Genomic DNA, 19,258 nt, shown 5'->3' with positions numbered 1-19,258 from the left:
TTTATTACCTCCTTAGTCTTCCCAATCTTGTGTGAAAGGTCAGAATCATTATTTAATAGTTAATTAAATTGGAGGCAGTGAGTAGTATCCAGACTAGTCTTGGCTAGTGTAAATAAACTCATCTCTGTTCCAGACTGGTTCTTGTGCTAATGCAACGTTGGTGAATCACCCTAAGCTGTTCTGGATTTGAGCAGTATACAGATGAAATAAATGTTGCAATTGTTTTACACAACCTGATATATATGTAAATGAAGAACCTCTTGCCAAGCCTCTATATATGCAAACAAGGAACTCCTTATGCAACATAGATTTGGGTGGTTGTTCTTCCACTACTGTTAGCACTACACTGCAGAACACCATAACCACAGACAAATATTTATTGTTCTATGAGCACCACTGTGTATACCACATACCCCAGTCCCATGTTGCCATGAGACCCAGTTTTTTCTTTTCCCAAGGCTGAATGTCCTGAATTGAGGACACTTTAAAGCCCGTAATGGTTAGATACCTAAAGGATCACCTACACCCAAGGGTTTCTGCCCACCCAACAAGATCATCAAAAGGGCCTTTGCTCAGTTTGCTGATGTTGAGAGGCTACATTGTCATGTACGTGGGACACGGCCTTCTTTGTTGTTGTCCCCAAGCTCTGGAATAATAATTGTTGTTGTTGTTGTTGTTGTTTATCGTTGTTATTATTACCACCTTACATTTTATTTCCCACTCTTCCTCCAAGGAGCCCAGAGTGGTGTACTACATACTTAAGTTTCTCCCCACAACAACCTTGTTAAGTAAGTTAGGCTGAGAGAGAAGTGACTGGCCCAGAGTCACACAACAAGTATTATGGCTGAATGGGGATTTGAACTCGGGTCTCCCCGGTTCTAGTCCAGCACTCTAACCACTATACCACACTGACCACTGGGAATGGTCTCCCAGTGAATGTCCACTCTTTGATATCTGTGGCTCGTTAAAAAAAAGAATGAAATACCTTTTTATTTGTTCAGCCTTTTACTACTTAGGGGCTGCCAGGTCTTTCAGCTCTTCTGCTTTTTTTTTTTTTTAAATGGTGGTTCATGCATTTTATTGTTTAACTGATTTTAAGGTTTTTAATGTGATTTTAATATATTTAGGTTTTATTGTGTATTAATTTTTGTAAACTGCCTTGGTATGCCTTATGAAAGGCAGTATAAAAATTCAACAGTAAATGCAGGTTGCATTCAGTAGGCCATTATCATGAAGAAGGCCACCTAGTCTAATGTCAAATAAGGGACATGATAGGTTGGGATATTCTGTAGGGTTCAACATGGCTGTTTTCCAAGTTTTTGAATAAATCTGTCTGCAATAGCTTCAGCTTCCAAAGCATATAATGCTATTTCTGTTGCTGCTTCAGGCAAAGAATGATACATTTTCAGTAGACAAGGAGACTATTCACACATGTGTGCAAACCTGAGCTAAGGAAGCCCAGCCTGGTTTTGCGCACACGTGTGAGCCACCAGGATCAGGCCAGTCCCAGCAGCAGCACAGCAGCAAACCCACCAAACTAGCCACCCTTTAAAACAAGGTTAAGGGAGCGAGTGCTCCCTTAACTTTGTTTCTCACAGCTGGCAGACTGGGGTGTGTGTGTTGTGTTCCCCAATAATGATGCATTATCAGAGCTCTGGGGTGGTGGCAGAGCATCCCAGCACCCCAACCCTCAGAGCTACCGCCAGGAGCTGGTGCTTGTCTTGGCGGGCAATCCGCCCACCCATGGAGAAAGAACGGCTCATCTGCGGGGTGTTGATCTGTGAATGGAAGGAGCCTCCAATCATAAAAAGGCTGTGCTCACCAAAGGGCCTTTTCCATAAGCAGCAGGACTCCTGTCTACAGAGAAAAAGCTCTATACAGTATTATATATAACATGGTTTGTGTTAAATAAGCATGTGTTGCAATCAATAAGGCATCATGTAATCTTGCTTGGTGCAAGTAACCATTCTGAAATAACATATCTCAAAAACATTGTAAATAGCTTTTTATATCTGTCAAGCTTTTATCCCGTTCTTCCTTCAAAGAGCTGAGGTTGGCTTGTGTGGGACCATCTTAACTTTCTCCCAAGGCCCACCCATTGAGCTTCATGGCTGAACAGGTATTTCAACCCATATCTCCCCAGTCCAAGTTCATCACATTGTTGGTATTTACAATAACAGGTATAAAATGTAGCAGTTATGGAGCTGTGGGTTCTAGTCAAATAATGAGTATGATTATTGGAACTGTGTGACTTTCAAAGTAACATTGTAGTTAAATGTGTATATACTGGGAGAATACTTGTAAGTGCTTTTTGTGTGTGTGTCCTTAGGCATCTGTGTACAAGATCTGCAGAGAAATGTATGATGATGAAACCGACCAGCCTTTCCATAGTCAGCCAGATCTAATTGGAGACAAGTATGTATACTCTAGATAGAGGCTTAGGTGTGCTGAATACATACTCATAACAGCATTGTGTCTTTTGTTGTCTAGAGGTGTGAATATAACATTCAGAGTGACTTGGAAAATCAGTAAATAATAGGATACTTCAGTGCCCTGCCAACTGAAAAGAGCACAAATTGACATTTTGGTTTTGTAGCGTTGGGGGGGGGGGTGGCCCTTGACAGTGTTCCATTTGAATCCTAAGACAAATTGGTGAGATGTTCTTCATAGTGCCATGACTTGGGAGTTTGGCTTCATCTCAACAAATGCTTGGGAATGGAGTATAAAGCTGTAGGAACATCTCAGAACTGGAACCAGTGTAAGATTATATTAAAATAAAACCATGCTTGGTTTACCCTTTGTGAAAGACATGCTTCTGAATCAAGCCTAAACCCCAGGGAAATTAGCAGCCAGAATCTACAGATTGCATGGATTCCAGGTCCAGCTGCTTTCTCACCCAAGTGGCACAGGTTACATAGAAAACTGCCTTATTAGAGAGTTAAACCATTAATCCATCTAGCTGAGTACTGTCTATACTGATTTACATCGGCTATTCAGGGTTTCAGATGGGGGTGTTGCCCAGCCCTGCCTGGAGGTGCCAGAGAGAGAGGACCTGCATACTAAGCAGATGCTCTTCCACTGAGTTACAGGACAGCATTACCAAGAAATGACACACACTATCCATCCTCACTCAGTTATAGATATGTAGATAACAATGGAAATAGTCTAGTAAGTTGTTCACTTTCCCCCTACTTGAGGAAGTGATAAAAATCCAACCTTTTGAGTGCAAGGAAGAGAGATTCTTATTTATTTACTACACAATGCATCTGGCCTGTAGTATCTTCTCTGAGTGATGCACATTGAGGTATGCCTACCACCTACAGCTTTCGAGGCTACGCCAAGCATTATGGTATTGAATAATCTGATCATTGACCATGTAGGATGTAGGCTTCTAATTTTTGAAAATGACAAGACCACTATTGCTGTAACTGGTCTGGGCTTTCTGGCAAGTCTGTGATAGTTCTTATATTTGAATCCAAGACCAGCAAAGGCCAAAAGTTGAAAGAGCCTAATGCTGATCTTGGAAGAAGTTGAGAGGAGTTGTGTTTTGTTTTTACGTTTTACTTGCTGCTGCAGTAGCTCAAGAAACATTCTCCAGGGACCGTTTTCCACAGCTACCTTCACTATCTCTTCCTTCTGTTTTTTAGCCGAGGAATCTTTCTCTGCAATATATGATTTGGACATTGTTCCACATTTTTGTTACTTGTGGGTGGTTTTTGTTTCGTGGGTTTCCTGAGCACCTATAGCTCAGCAGGTGCCTTTCAAGAACTGCCTGGCTTTTGGCGGCAAGTGCCTTACACAAATGGGCAATAACTATTGTTTAATCTGGCTTAGAGACTTCTGTCCATATTACCTTAAACCAGGGATGGGGAACCTTGGCCCTCCAGCTGTTTTTGAACTACAACTCCCACCATCCCCAGCCACAATAATTGTGCCTGGGTTCCCCACCAAGAACCCAGGGCCAAGGTTGAGGGCCAAGGTTCCCCACCCCTGCCTTAAACTCACAAAGCAAAAATGTCACAACTGCCTGTCTCAGCATCAAGCATTCTTGTGAGAGAGAGTGCCAGCAGCTACTGTTTTGATATTCCAGCTCATGGAATATCAAGTCTGTAAGTACAGACTGAAATATTGGTTCTGTCTCGGTCTGATTGACTTCTACAATTGCCCCTGACAAAACTTAGAATCAGTTATATACCAGCTCCCCAGCAGCCAACTTCAAACTCCAGTTCAGAGACTGCTTCTGAAGGTAAGGTCCCTGAGCATTCTTTGAAGAAGGTACCTACTGAACATGCTGGTACTTGTCAGGACTGAATTAAAAAGAAGCACCATACCAATTCCATTGATATCCTTCAAATTGCTGCACTTGAGACCTCAGAATCTAGTCAATCTGCCACAGGTGTTTCCTCAATTGCAAGCAAGCTTGTCCTTATTTGGAATCAATAGTGCCTCAATCTATTAGATTGAAGCAACTTCTGCCTTTTCTCCAGGCTGAAACATTGCTTGAGGCATAGAGATGTCTGTCTTTTTTGGAAAGAGAAATTTAGGATGTCACAATTTTTTACTTCAAAGACTTCTACTTCTTGGTCTTGTCCAGTATTGCTGGGGATTCTGGGAATTGTAGTCCGCAACATCTGGGAATCCTTGTTAGAGGGGACACTGCATAGGAATGCAGCTTTGGAGGATCCAGATCTCTATGTGATCTCATCTGGGGTAGATATTCTTACATTACTTTGGGTTCCTGGTACCCTTGCAGGTACCCATATATTCCATAGTGTTAAACCTAGGAAACCTTATACTCATAACCCAGGTTTGCCTACATTGAACAATCAAGAGTTCAGATTTCAGCCTTGGTCAACAATTATCTCTTCTTTCTCTCCTGATCCACCATATTTAGAAATGTTGCCTTTGGTTGTACCAAACCTAATATTAGTGGTTATATATAACCATGTTTATATAATGCTTTGAATGTTCAAAACGCTTCACAAACATTAACGTCTCTTAATTTTTACAACCATTCTCAAAGATGGATCAGTAGTACTACCCCAAATTTCAGATGGATTGATGTGGAGGAAGAGCTGCCTGTCCCATCACTTGCCATCACATGTGGAGGATTCACCCTGCTGCTAAAACAGGCTTGCTCAACTTTGGCCCTCCTGTGGATGTTGGCTTACAATTCCCATAATCCCTGGCTATTGGCCACTGTTGCTGGGGATTATGGGAGTTGTAGTCCAGAAACACTGGGGTGGGGGGCAAAGTTAAGCAGGCCTTGTGCCTAACACAAGACACAGATCTCCCTGACAATTTACCAGTTTAACCACTGCCACCAAGTAGACTTTTGTGCTTTAGGCTGAGTAACTACAACAGCCTTTCAAACTTTTGTTGCAAAAAACAAACTTTGGTAGAGTAGCAAGGCCTATAGGAGTGGGGTGGCATAAACAGAAGCTACAGTTTTGCTTTGAAAGATGAGTAATTTTACTTTGCAAAGAGTTCAATTGTAAATCAAATGTTGCTTCACAAGTTTCATATAAAAAAACATTAACCAAAAGAGCATAAGGAATAAACATGTCAGAAATGCATAACCTGACTGACTCTTACTGAGCCCTAACTTAGAGTTATTGATGAACACCTTTTGGCAACCCTGGCATGTTGCTTCACTTGTCTTGGTCACAGTACAGGCCTGGGGTTCAATCCAGCCTGGTTCCTCTGTGATTTCAGCTCTTGCTACAGCCACAGCACTGATTCTCTTAGCCTGGGCTAGCAATTCTTCAGCTTTGAGTGTCCTCATCTCCTCCACTTGGACGGGACTCAGTTCCTTCAGCTTTCCAATGTTTACTACTTGTCCTCCTGACTTTGATTGACTATGATTCTCCGGTTTCAACTGTGACTTCAGCCCTGTAGCTGTGTCTGACTTCTTCCAGGACTCTCCAACTCATGACTTCCAAAACACCCCTGAACTATGCTAAAAGCAACCTCATTTTATACACAAATTGTTCCAACAGTTTTTAAAACAATCCAATCTGTATAACACAAAGTTCCCTCCATTTTTCAGAAAATGTCTTCTGTCCGAAACCAAATTGGCATTCTGAATGTGAAACTAAAATACAGCAGGCATGAACTCTTGACCCTGCCAGCAGTCTTCGCAACATAGGGACCCTGCAAACATATTAACACAGAAATCCTGTTTACAATAATGCAGAGTTTTATTAATTCTTATCAATGCATTAATAAAAGGGCTTATTTACAACAAGAGGAACATAATTTCAATTCATTTACAATACAAGGGTTTATTTTACCAAAACCAAGAGGTCTAGGCCCATTCCTCCATAGTTGCACAAGCTGAGGCATTGGCAGTGGCTTACCAAAAACCACTTTGTGAGTTTCTAGCAGAGGTGAAATTCAAACTGAAGACTGACTTAATTCAGTGTCTTAGCTGTGACTGATGATTCAGTACCAACATCTGTACTAGTAGCTATGATACCTAGAGGTATAAATACCTCAGGCCCTATTTCAGTAACTTCAGCTGTGATGCTGACAATTGTCTCCTTTATATTAATAGCAGTATTAATGATTCCTTGGTATGGATTGTAGTGCTGACAGTTGCCTCCTAACCGGTGATGATACTTTACTCTTCTGTCATGCCTGTAGGCAACTCCTCATGTATTTGGATTTAACGCAGCCACTCTGTTTCTACTTAGTTGGAGGAACTAGCCTTAACTTAGACTTAAAAGTCAAGTATTTACTGAGGAGCAAGGAGCAGCACTTCCCCTGTGTTGCCAAAATGGCGGGAACACAAAGGCTAATAAGTTATGGCTAGGCTGCTAAATGTGCTGGCAACTCCCTTATTCAGAACACAGTTTCTCATAAGTGATCAGTGCCAAGATAAGGAAACCAGCTGAGCAGTTCTACACTTCCCCTTAAAGAAAATAATCCTTATCGGCATAGTCCATATACTTCTGGCATCTTCATTCATGCTGGCCTATAACAGGAGTGAAATTGTGTTAGATCTGGTTTGGGCGGTAATTTCATAATTTTGCACAGATTGTTCCAGTGTATTGCTCTCTGCCTACTGATAAAGTTAAATATAATTTTCAGGCATAAATTTTCCATGGTAGGAGTACCTGAGTGCTGAAAGCCAGGCCAATCTTTTTGATGTACTCTCTGACTCCCAGTGGTCAGACAATGTCTTATGTTTCTGTATAAGCTTGAGTCAAATCTCCTGTCCTTCACATCCGTGTCTCCACTGCTCTAACTGCAACATAAAATGACTGCAATTTGAAAGTCAGTCCAGAAAAAAACATTCATATCCCTTGATGTCATCTCTAACACTGTACTTCTCAGTTGAAGTAGTTCATTTTTAAATAATTCAGCAACATATATGTTGATTGGCCCTCAAATGTATTTACTGTGGATTATCATCTCCTTTTTTCCCCTCTTGTTAATTTCCTAACTAATCTGCCCTAACCACCATGTTGTTTGCCTTCTCATTTGCTATATATCTCTTCGGTCAGAATGCCTCTGCTAAAGTAAACTTTTCCTGTAGTTATTTTATTCCAGTTTCTGCTTGCTCTAGCTATCAAACACTCTAGTTCCCTTTACCTTTCTATTACCTACCTAATTTTGATGGATGGATGCAAGTGTGCACTGACCCACTAGCATTTAAAAATTGTTAAATGAAATCTGTTCTTAGACTTAAGGTTGTGTAACTTCAGTATGCACAGCTTATCACTATGTGGTTTATTAACTCGTCTCCAACTGCATTTTGTACTCATATTGTGATGAGACCTCATAGATTTAACTATTCTGTAGATTTATTTCCTGAGTGTCACATCAGTTATCTGTGACTTGCATGATACCTGCTTTCTATGGGCCATGGGTTCAACTGACCATTCCTTTCCTCTCAGGCTGGTCGGCGGCTTGCTCTCCCTGAGCCCAGATTACTGCTTTGTCCTGGAAGATGAAGATGGTATCTGTGGCTATGCACTGGGAACGGTTGATGTAACTCCTTTCATTAAGAAATGCAAAATTGCCTGGATTCCTTTCATGCAGGAGAAATACAGCAAGCCAAGTAGTGACAAGGAGCTATCGGAGGCAGAGGTTAGTCGTGTTGTCAAAGTTGTATGTACCCAGGCTTCTGTTCAGAAGCCTGACTATATTAGTGGCATTTGTTATACCTGTTGTCAGTTTCTTGTCCAGGAATAAGACTAGCTACTTTTGTATTTGGAGATTAATATGAAGTCTGGTCAAGTGTGGAGGATACCCCAAAGCCCTTCTGTCGGTGTATACAATGTACCCAGTATTTATCACTGAACACATTGTGGTGCTGAAAGGCTGTTTCTATTGCGTGTTCTAGAAAATCATGCTGAGCTTCCACGAGGAGCAGGAAGTGCTGCCGGAAACATTCCTTGCCAACTTCCCATCACTCATCAAGATTGACATTCATAAAAAGGTGACTGATCCAAGTGTGGCTAAAAGCATGATGGCCTGCCTGCTCTCCTCTCTCAAGGCAAACGGTGAGCTTCTGTTGGTGACTCTTCCTTGGTGCCATTATTATTTTTAATAATAAAAGATTATCAATGATGTTTTGTGGAGCTATCTGTATATATTTTCCCACAGACCACCTGGACTTACCCCAGGGACCCCTGGTTAAGAACCCCTGCTTTAACCCAAGTGGAGGACTTGGATAATTCAGTTGGAGAGGTCCATATGCTGCTTACTTAGGGGCCCTTGGTTTCTGTAAAATTCCCACAAAACGCCTGCTCTGTTTGATGTGCAGATCAATGGTTCCTAGTATCTGAAGGTGTGCTTTCTTCCATGTGCCATCCCTTTCCCCAGCCTTAAGATCTGCTTATGGAGGTCCTGCTTAAGGTACCCTCACTGTCTGAAGTTTGGCAAGAGAGAACCACAAAAGCATGTGGTGTTGGCACCCTTATTATACGCTCCTGAGCCATTCTTCAGAAAATCAGTCCAGTCTGTCTTTTTCAGAAGGGCTTTTGGCTGCTGAAGTTTGGTTGTGTTGTGAATCTTCTGTTTGGATCAGTATGTCTGGTCTTATTTATGGTCAAATTATATTTTCATTTTTTGTTTATTTGTTTGGATCTTGTACTAAGTATAAGCTGCCATGAGAACCTTTGGGTTTAATTGGCAGATTACATTTTAAACATATGCAGCAGGCTTATTTGCATACCATGGTCTCCATACACAAGCACAGATGCTTTTTAGAGTAGGGATGATGCAGAGATGAATAATTGGATCTAGAAGTCATGCAACCAACTAGTTTTGGGTTTGTTTTTCTCAAGTAGCAACCTTTGCTTTGTTAACCTCTTTTCAAATTGGGGGAGTTCCCCAAAAAAGCTTGCAATATGGCAGGGTAATCTGCTTGTATCAAAGAATTTTTTTTTAAAGTCCCATTGAGCATGCCCAAGAAATGGGGTGTGCTTGAAGTAGCTCTTTGATCCCACCCAGTGTGATCATTGGCTTTCTTTAGACATCTAAAGTGCTGGACCTTCTGCAGCATAAGCAGCTTTGGGATTGCATAACAGCAATGGATAGAGACTGGTAGGATGGAGTACACAAGGAGTGACAAGTGCTCCCCAGGGCGAGGTAACTCTAGTCACTATGCTTTGCCTAGTCTAGTCAGAAATGGACTAAAGGCATCTGAAGCACTGAGAGAAATCTAACAACATTTGGAATATTTCAACTTGATTTCAGTAAATTCCTCTTTGCTTAGACCTCCTTCCCAAATATCTCCTCTTTGTTCTTCAGGTTCCCGTGGGGCTTTCTGTGAAGTGAGACCAGATGATAGAAGAATCCTCGAATTTTACAGCAAACTTGGGTGCTTTGAAATAGCAAAGATGGAAGGATTTCCAAAGGATGTTGTTATCCTTGGACGAAGCTTATAAGGAGGTTTTTGGAAAACCTTTGAAACGGTAGTTCCCTTACTGCTGGAGAGTGGTGAGCTTGAGGTTTATCTTATTGTCTGTCCATACAAAGGCAGCAGTCAGCTGGCCTGACAGAAGGAGCTATGTGAAAATTCACTCATTACCCTCTCTGAGGTGCTGCTCAAAAGACTGTTTAGAAAAACCGTACTGGTCATCCTCATTTCCTGGTCTTAAGCAAAGTGCCAAGGAATACTGTGTATTATGTAGCCTCGGGAACAGATTCACATGAATTCTCAGAGGTGCTGGTGCCAGTTCCATGCATCCACCTCTGTAAAAACAGAATGGCTATCTCCTCCAGAAAGTCCTGAATATGAAATACTTCCTTCTCCCATGTCCTGACGTGGGATGAGGTAAGTGAAAGTGGGATCTCCTGTTACAGAGGAAAGGAGACTGCCTGAGTCAGTCAACTAATTGAAAGATCGACTGCAGTCCATTCTGGGCTTTGTCAACTGTTATGTTTGCTGATGGGGAATGAATGACCAAACACCTCTAAAGAATCTTGGCTAAGCGTTGTGCTTTGTAGGGATAAACTGTGCATTTGTCTGTGGCAGAGTCACTCAGTGGCAGAAGTGTAAATTTCAGTGTGTAAATATATATAAACTCGCTGTATGCTGACACTTTGTGTTTAATTGTTTTGTAATATTTTGCTTTCCAAAGCAAAGCGGTATTGTTCTGAGGCAGCACTTTTGAATAATGTCAAACCACAAGAGGCTGAAGCCAACTTCACCACTGGCCTTTTCTGCTGTGCCTCATGCCCTTCGCTAGAACTGTTGCTTTGGAAAAAGAAGTGCTGACCTAGAAGGGTCATTCCTTTAGAGGACAAGTTCTCAAAAGGTGCAGTAGATGCCTTTTCCCTACTCCTCCTACTGGAGAGGAAAATGCTGGTCAGAGGGCAGTCCAGAGAGATCATTAATGCCACTTGCAAGCCAGCCAGTTGCCCACCCAAAGTGGCGGGATGGAAGTGGGGGGCAGACTGCAGGTTGCAGCTCTCCTCCCCTCCAGTGTCCTGTCATTCTGACTAAATCAGGGTCTGTAAGTCATGCACGTTTGTGACTTTTTGTGTACAAAAAATAAGCACATTTTACAAATTATTTGAGTGGTTACTTAATTTTAATATTACTGCTTGTTCTAAGCATTTATAACATTTTCCAAAATCTAACAGGTCTGCATGGCTATGAATTGTAGTAAAGAGGTAGCTGTGCCATTTGGGAGAATTCTAACTGTTCCCTTTAATCCCTTGATCCCAAGGGGCAATCAGCCAATTTGGCTCCTCATTTTCCCCCATCTACTGCAATCAACTGTTTTTGTTTCCTTTTGAAAAAATTCCTTTTCAGGAAAGATGGAAATTAGGTTTATTATTTTAAATCTGTGTAGGCTTTGAAAAAGTTGTATACGCTTTTTCAAATAGCATTTGGCTGCTGAAATGTAGTATGCAACCTCTCCTGAGAAGCTGACATTTGACCTTTTGTTATAGTTACACTCACAGGTTTTTGATTTTCACTATGTGAATGATTTTAATAGCAAAGCATTCAAGCTGCAGCAGATGCATTAAGGAGTGAACGGCGATTGTGGATCTTACAAAAGCCAGCTTGAAATTACACAAGGTCTCTATGGCGTTGAGTGTATGCAAAGCAACTTGCCACTTGGTTTCCTTTTAATTAATGCCGGGGGGGTGGGGGTGTCTGGATTTACAGCTTTATACATTTGGGGGGAGGGGGGTCTTGGTTTTTATACAGTTGACACTCTCTCATGACTTTATCACTGTTTTAAGTTTAATTGTGTGATAGTCTTGGAAGTCTTGTCAGTCCCTTGCTCTGGGGTTGTAAAGCAATGCATTGACACTGCTTTCATGGTTATCAGTTTTCACTGTGTACGGTTGGAATGCCACTTTCATGACTGTCTTTAAACCTACTGTATCTGTAGCAGAACACCAGGCTGTGTAAAAATTGTATTTGAAGACCATGTGAGAATAGAATAAATTGCAAAGTGAATGTAAAAATGTCTGTGTAATACTGCAGAACGAGGAAAGTGGGTAGACAGGAATGTTTCTCTCCTTGCTGTGTTTCAGAGCACTCTTGATCATGTTGCAGAGTTCGTCATGGCTCCAGAGCTCCATTACGGTTTACTTTTTCTCAGGTATAGCAAGTCTGCCACTAAGATGTGTTCATTGCTACTGAAACCTAAGCATACTGGCCACCATCCAGACTAGCTAGTCGTGACTAAGTGCCATTGAAATCAATAAGGCAAATTAGTGACTAACTGAATACTCATTAATTTCAATGGCAGTTAGTCTGGATTATGCCTGTTGTGGTGCACCAGTAAAGTGTGGGAAAGCTCTGAATGTTGATTTTGGAATTTTTATCATTAATTTAAGAATTGCATTTAGAAATAACATCTAACATCTTCTGAAATAAAAGATTTGGGGACAGTTGTGACTGAGGCAGATTGTGAGACTCAGGAGAAAAAGACAAAGTAGGCATGCCAGATCCTAAAGCCTACCAAAGGTACTGCCCACATCCCTATTGTTTTATCATTTTATGGTGTACATTCTCAAACTCTTTGAATCACAAGTCTAAAAAAAATGCTAGATCAGACTGGTTTTGTGATTTTTTCAGTTTGCTAATAGCATGAAGAGCAGATGTATTGGGCAGGCAATGAGTTCCCTAAGCTAAAAGGACATTTTATTCCAGTCTGATTAGATTTTGCAACTTGTGTGAATTCATTGTAATTTAAGGCCTTCTAAATATAAAGCAATATTTTGGAGCTGCTGTGCTGACTGGCAGGACACTATTGGTGTTTGGAGGTCAATGACTGGGAGACCATCAAGTCATTGGAGGTCTCCCAGTGATGAAATGGGGTCCTCCCAAGAATAGAAAAGTAAACATCAAGCAAAATGATATAACTTTATGTAACCAGTTTTGAAAACTGCACAACCTGACACCATTTGGCTGTTCCAAGCAGAGCCTGTGAATGAAGAAGGCATGCATGATGCATTTGTGTGGTGGAGGGAGAGTGAGAAGGCAGAATGAAGAGCAACAATGTATGCAGAGCAATTTGGAACACTGGCTTCTACAGTTCTGGTTCTTTGGTAGAATTTTTTCCCCTTACACTTTTTTCATTCTCTCCATAACGATGAAGACTAGAAATAACATTCCAACATACACCTTTTAAAAATATTCTTTGCAAGAGGTAAGTTTCTTATGAGCCCATCAAAATTCAAAACCCAGCAGAGGCAAATTTCTGACACTTGGATTTACCTTGCCTTTGTACATTATCTCCTATATCCAGGAAATGGATATAGAATTATGTGGAATTATGGTGTATCTGAATAAAAAGCTTGGAAGAGTTTATGTGTAACAAGCTATGACAGCGAAAGGAGAGCCTTGAATGCTGAGCAACTGTAACTAGGCCCCAAGATACTCGTATAGCTGCCTCTCTGGCATATCTCGAACAATCTGCAAACATGCACTGTTATGGAAGGAACATCAAAGGCTATTTAGTTCAAATCCTACTCAAGAAGGAAATCATTTAGGACTGCACAACTTACTTGGGATCAGTGTTCCTTCTAAGGTGTGCCCGTGTGTGCATACTCACACGTTTTTGATGTCTGCTCAGTTAATTTTAGATACCGCTCAGGTTGAATCAGGAAGGCCCCATTCTGAATGCATGTGAGCACACTGTGCCTTGATACTGCCGCCCAGAACAAAATTCATTCTGCACACAGCTGAAAAAAATTAGAGAGAACACTGCTTGGGATCAGTCTGCAAATTGTGATCACTGAGTGGAAGATCCCTTTACCAGTACAGCAAATTGCATCAATCACCTTTCACAGGGAGAATGTCCATATATCCAGCAGTTTGTCATTCTAAGCCCAGAAGCAAGATGTGTAGATAAGCCTTTTTCCACTGATGCTTCCAAGTAACTTATATTCAATGGTGTACTGCCTCTGAACCTGGAGATTCTAGTAGAGCCATGACTAATAGCGATTGGTAGATGTCTTTCTCCATGAATATGTCTCATTCCCCTTTAAAGACATCTAAGCCAATGTCCACCATCATATCTTGTGGCAATGAATTCCACAAACCAATCATTGTATGTACAACTTTTGTCCTGAATCTTGTCAATCAGTTTCATTAGATGACCCTTCTATCTGGATCGTGATCTGTTGACTTGTTGAAATGTGGGTTCTGTGCCTGCGCAGGACCATCCGGGTAGAGTTTGGTAGCTCCTTGTAGCACTGAGAACTGCCTCTTGTGCGTGCAGTGCTTCCGTTGATATCAGAAGTTCGGTGCCATTTCCCTCAAGTTCCTTTCTGACCACTAAAGTGCTCATATCTCAGTAGCAGTGGCGACCTTAGTTTTCTAGTGTAATAAGAGAGGCAGAAAGAGCAGCTTTTCTCCGCACTGCATAATTTTATAAATAAGGCTGATGGAAGGAAGTTGGAGAGGCAACTATGCTACACAAACCAACTGGAGGTGCAAAAACCAAGTGCTTTGCTCTCCAGAACTAGCAGGCCTCTCGCTGACAGAACAGGAAGGAAACTGCCTCACTGCAAGGAGGAGATGATGTGTGGTAGCTCTGGGATTGCTTCATTCCCAGCACTTGTGAGTTCCCCTTCCATCTTTGAACATCTGACAGCAGAAACCGGTTACCAGGAAAACCCATCAGTATCCCACTGGGGTAATAACCCTTTTGTTTTTACTGCAAAGAAATAAAATACTATAAATATGACGTTCAGCAAGCCACCCCCTGCCTTCACACACAGCTGGGAAATCGACCAGGCCTCACTGAAAATATCCCTCCTCTTGTGTGAGGCTCACTGATATTCTGGTGAGCACTGGGCTTGATTTGGTCTCAAAATTTCTAGAAAGCAGCAAATCCTAGAGAAGTTCTGGTCTCCCCGGGAATGTAAGGTAGGTGGTGGTGGTTTCCAAGCCACCTGATGGCAGCACAGAGGCTTTGGGATGCTGCTGCAGAGCTATGACAGGTGAGTGAATAATATCAGATTCCTAATTCTGAAGCGTGGAATCTTGATTACCTAAACAGATGGTCGCAAGTGAGGTAAGGTTGTTAACAGCAGAAAGGGTAGAGCAGCCTACTGAAGTGTGCTTGTCCATTTGAAACCACTGGGTCAGTCTGTGTAGCCCCAAAGGAGTTTGAGTAGGTCATGCAGGCTAACCCCCAACCAATCACATATTTAGGAAGGAAGTGACTACTGTATTATCCTCTATTGCAGCCTTTGAGATCAAAAGGACATTACAGCAAAATACTATCTATTAACATCATTCTCATGTAACATGATCCTCGTGTAACTAAAGTGCCCTCATTTATATAGCAACCTTCCCATGGAAAATTAACTGAAGCATATATTAGACTGGAGTGCATAACTGAGATTGCTTAAAACAGATAGAAACAGTCTTGTGCCACTTTAAAGACTAGCACACCTGTTGTTGCAGAAGGTTTTGTAGGACTTCCACCTAATCCACTTCATTAGGTGCAGGAAGTTTTTTGTAGTCCACATAACCTTATGCTACAAGAAACACCAGTTTTTTTAAGATGCCACAAGACTGCTATTTCTACTGTTACAAACATGGTTACCCCTCTTAAAGCAGGGAAATTGGGAACATAGAAAGCTGCCTTATACCAAGTCAGACCATTTGTCCATCTAACTCTGTATTGGGATGTGCATGAATTGCAATTCGGAACACATCCCACTCATGGCTGCTCCTCCGCTGCTCAATGCCACTTCCTGAATCAGCGGTACTCTCCCCAGCTGTCCTCGTGTGATGCTGGCATACACATGGCCTCCACACATACACAGCAGCCATAAGTGGGATCAGCAACCTTGCTGACTATGTAAATAGCCGCCATGCATGTGCAGAGGCCATGTGCATGCAGGTGTCTCACAAGGGCAGCTGGGGGAGCGCTGCTGGTGCATGAAAATAGGTGGGAAGAGCACTGCCGATTCAGGAAGTGGCAGTGAGCGGAGGAGGAGCAAGTATGCAGCTGCTTTCCTTTTTAAAGGGGCCAAGGATGTGATCCAAATCATGTCAAATTGATTCGCGCACATCCATACTCAGTTTTGTCTTCACAGACTGGCAAGCAGCATCTCCAAGGTTGCAGGCAGGAATCTTCCTTAGCCCAACCTTGGAGGTGCCCAGGAGGAAACGTGGAACCTTCTGCACGTTAGCATGCAGATGCTCTTCCCAGAACAACATTGGGGGATATCTTAGTGCTCACATGCAGTCTCCCATTCATATGCAAACCAGGGCGGACCCTGCTTATCAAAGGGGACAATTCATGCTTGCTATCAGAAGACCAACTTGATCAGTAACTTGTTACTTACTTTAACAATCTTGTTATATTCACAGTATTTAGATAGATTTGTCCCTGCCACTCACCTGCCACATCCTTTCAATACATGCTTATAGCCAAAGTGAGGATTTTAATCCATGACTGCATGCAACTCAGCAGAAAATTATTCTGGATTAATGCATAGTATGTATATGTGAAGACTGGTCCGGCTTAACAGACCCGGCTTAATACTGCCTGTTTGCGTCACTGCAGTGAGCCCTTTGGTGAAGTCTGTGATTTAGATTATAATGTGAAAGAAATGAAAAACTCACAAAAGAAGCCTATTGGCTCCTGCAAATTCATAGTCTGTCTGGGTTGATCTGCCTCTTAGGTGCTAACCGTTTACTTGTCAAATGCACATAGAAAAAGACTATCTTCTGAATACTTGGCTGGCTCTTGGTTACAAATAAACCATGGTGGGGTCCAGTGTTCCCTGGAAGGTGTGCACATGTGCATGCACTTACACATTTTTTAATGTCCGCTCAGGTTTAATCAGGAAGGCCGCACTCTGAATGCAAGTGCGCGCACACTGCCTTGATACTGCTGCCCAGAACAAAACTAATTCTGCACACAGAAGAAGAAAATTAGAAGATTGGTGGGGTCTTGTGGGAGATACTATTACAATATCTTGTAAAAAGTTTGGGTTTCCCTCCCACATTTTTATCTTGCCATATCAGATTGAAGAGCAGCTTAGTACTGTTTAGGCAGCTGAAAGATGACCCAATTAGAAAACAATCAGGTAAGGCATATGTGTACGTCAGATGGCAAACTTGCTTCAAATCTATTTGCATGCTGAAAGGAACCTACTATTTCTGCAGAAGCATGTCTTCTTTTTACACACAGTCTTCTGACCCCCTTGAATTGCTTAATAATGCAATGTAAATTTTAAAAAGTCATTAGAACTGATATCTTAGGTGGGCAAATTAGCAACAAACCAAATTCACTTGGTTTCTATAAGTAAAGATTCCTATTAGGCAGGCGCGGAGCCAGCATCCAGCCCCACTCAGCGGCCCCCTCCAATACGCCTGTGTGTGTGATGTCACGCACACAGGGGTGTGGCTCAGGCTCCAGAGGAGCCCAGAACAAACTCCCACGCCCAGGCCTCAGAGAGCCTTCCCCTCCCACACACACACGCCTGAGCCCCCGAGAGCCCGGGCAAATTCCTCACCAATTATTTCAGGCATCAGGCAGCCGGAGCTGCCTGAAATAATTGGTGAAGAGTTCACCTGGGCTCTGGCGGCCTGGGCATTGGAGGGGGGAGTTCACTCTGGGCTCCTATGGAGCCCGAGCCACAGGGCCTGGCAGCCTTTTCCCATTGGCGGCCTGGGTTCTTTGAGCCCGTTCACCCAATGGTGGCTCTGCCCCTGCTATTAGCTAAGGCAGGCTGTAGTTCAGCAGACTAGTTATTCCTGAGGGAATAATAGATCTTCCTGAGGGAGTAATGGATGGGAAATGGAGAACAGTCTTCTATTGTTTTGACCATTGCTGGGTGTGGGGAACAGCTTTCTATCCTACCTAATCTTTTTCTGCTGCCATGGAGAGGAGGCCTACCATGGGCGTGCTCAGCCCTTGCCCTTCATGGTTGGTGAAGGCTTCTAGGAAGGGACTGGGTCCATGGGTGGTGAATGTCTCCCTAAGGCAGAGGGTGGTGCCCCCTCAGCTGAAGGAGGCAGTCATCAGGCCCCTCATTGGACCCAGATGAGAAAAAAAGCCCTCATTGGACCCAGATGAACTGAATAACTTCCGACCAGTTTCTAACCTCCCCTTCTTGGGCAAGGTGTTGGAGAGCGTGTAGGATCTCAGCTCCAGGCTGCCCTGGATGAATCTGATTACTTAGATCCTTTCCAGTCTGGCTTCAAACCTGGATATGGGATGCAAACTGCCTTGGTCGCCCTGGTAGATGACCTATGCCAGGAGATAGAGGGAGTGCGACTCTGTTGATTCTCCTGGACCTCCCAGGTGCTTTCGATACTATCGACCATGGTATCCTTCTGGGATGTCTCTCTGGGCTGGGACTTGGTGGTATGGTTATATAGTGGCTCTGCTCCTACCTTGGGGTTGTACTCAGGTGGTGCTGGGGGATGCTTGTTCCACCCCTTGGCCTTTGGCCTATGGAGTCCCACAGGGATCTCTTCTATCCCCCATGCTGTTTAACATCTACATTTAAGATTTTAATTCGGAACTTTAAAAGCTAATTTTGATTGTGGTTTTAGCTTGGATTTTTAACTTGTTTAATTTGGTTAATTTGACTAGTCTGATTTTATATTGTAACTGTTTTATAAATGTTGTGAGCCGCCCCGAGCAGTAATGTACTGGAGGAGCGAGGTATAAATGTTTTAAATAAATAATCAGGTAGACTTTTTTTTTTTTTTTGGTAGGCTGAATCCATTGCAACAAAAATGCAAAAATTGCCAAAATCCAAACCTCTAGTAGTGTGGAAAGGCCTTCTAGGCATGGGGTGGAGACAAATCAACACCCCTCTAGTTTTTATATAACAAGAAAGTTGTTTTTTGGGGGGTAGGGGGATTAGTTCATTAAAACATTTATTTTACAGCAATAAATACCAACTCAAACTTACGGTGCAGGTCAGAGAAAAATAAGAAGCTGAGAAACTGCAATCACTACCTGGTTCTATACTGGTCCCTACTCTGTATTTTCTTCCTTCATCTTCTAACTTGCTGGGCAGTCTCTCTTGTTCTGATTACAGCACAGGTCTGGGGCTCAGTCCAGCCTGGCTTTTCCTTTTTCCAATGATTTTCAGCTAGACTTCTCTCACAACTTCTCTTTTACAAATGGACCAATTGCACTGCAGACAGATTCTTCTTGTGGACTGCTCTCTTGGACCATTCTAGACTCACTCTTGGACTCCTCTGGACTCTGCTCTCCGGGACTCAACTCTTTCTTCTGCAACCTCTGTCTCTGCCTCTCTCCTGCAGACTCTCTCTACTCTCTAACACTCTCTATAA

General features: G+C 42.5%; 1 protein-coding gene across 2 annotated transcripts in view; it reads left to right on the top strand.

The window, feature by feature from the left end:
* Positions 1 to 11,937, top strand: part of OGA (O-GlcNAcase) — a 40,214-nt gene extending 28,277 nt beyond the window's left edge. For both annotated transcript variants that reach the window (XM_053312796.1, XM_053312797.1), the window contains exons 13-16: positions 2,330 to 2,415; positions 7,902 to 8,094; positions 8,351 to 8,510; positions 9,763 to 11,937. In XM_053312796.1, the coding sequence (XP_053168771.1) occupies positions 2,330 to 2,415; positions 7,902 to 8,094; positions 8,351 to 8,510; positions 9,763 to 9,899 (576 nt within the window). In that variant the 3' untranslated portion in view covers positions 9,900 to 11,937. The remainder of the gene's footprint in view (positions 1 to 2,329; positions 2,416 to 7,901; positions 8,095 to 8,350; positions 8,511 to 9,762) is intronic.
* The last annotated feature ends 7,321 nt before the right edge of the window (positions 11,938 to 19,258 follow it).

Source organism: Hemicordylus capensis, chromosome 3, assembly GCF_027244095.1.
Source record: "Hemicordylus capensis ecotype Gifberg chromosome 3, rHemCap1.1.pri, whole genome shotgun sequence".
In the NCBI taxonomy this organism is placed as follows: Eukaryota; Metazoa; Chordata; class Lepidosauria; order Squamata; family Cordylidae; genus Hemicordylus; species Hemicordylus capensis.
The sequence above is the reverse complement of the archived record's forward strand: the minus strand, read 5'-3'. Positions and strand labels throughout refer to the sequence as shown.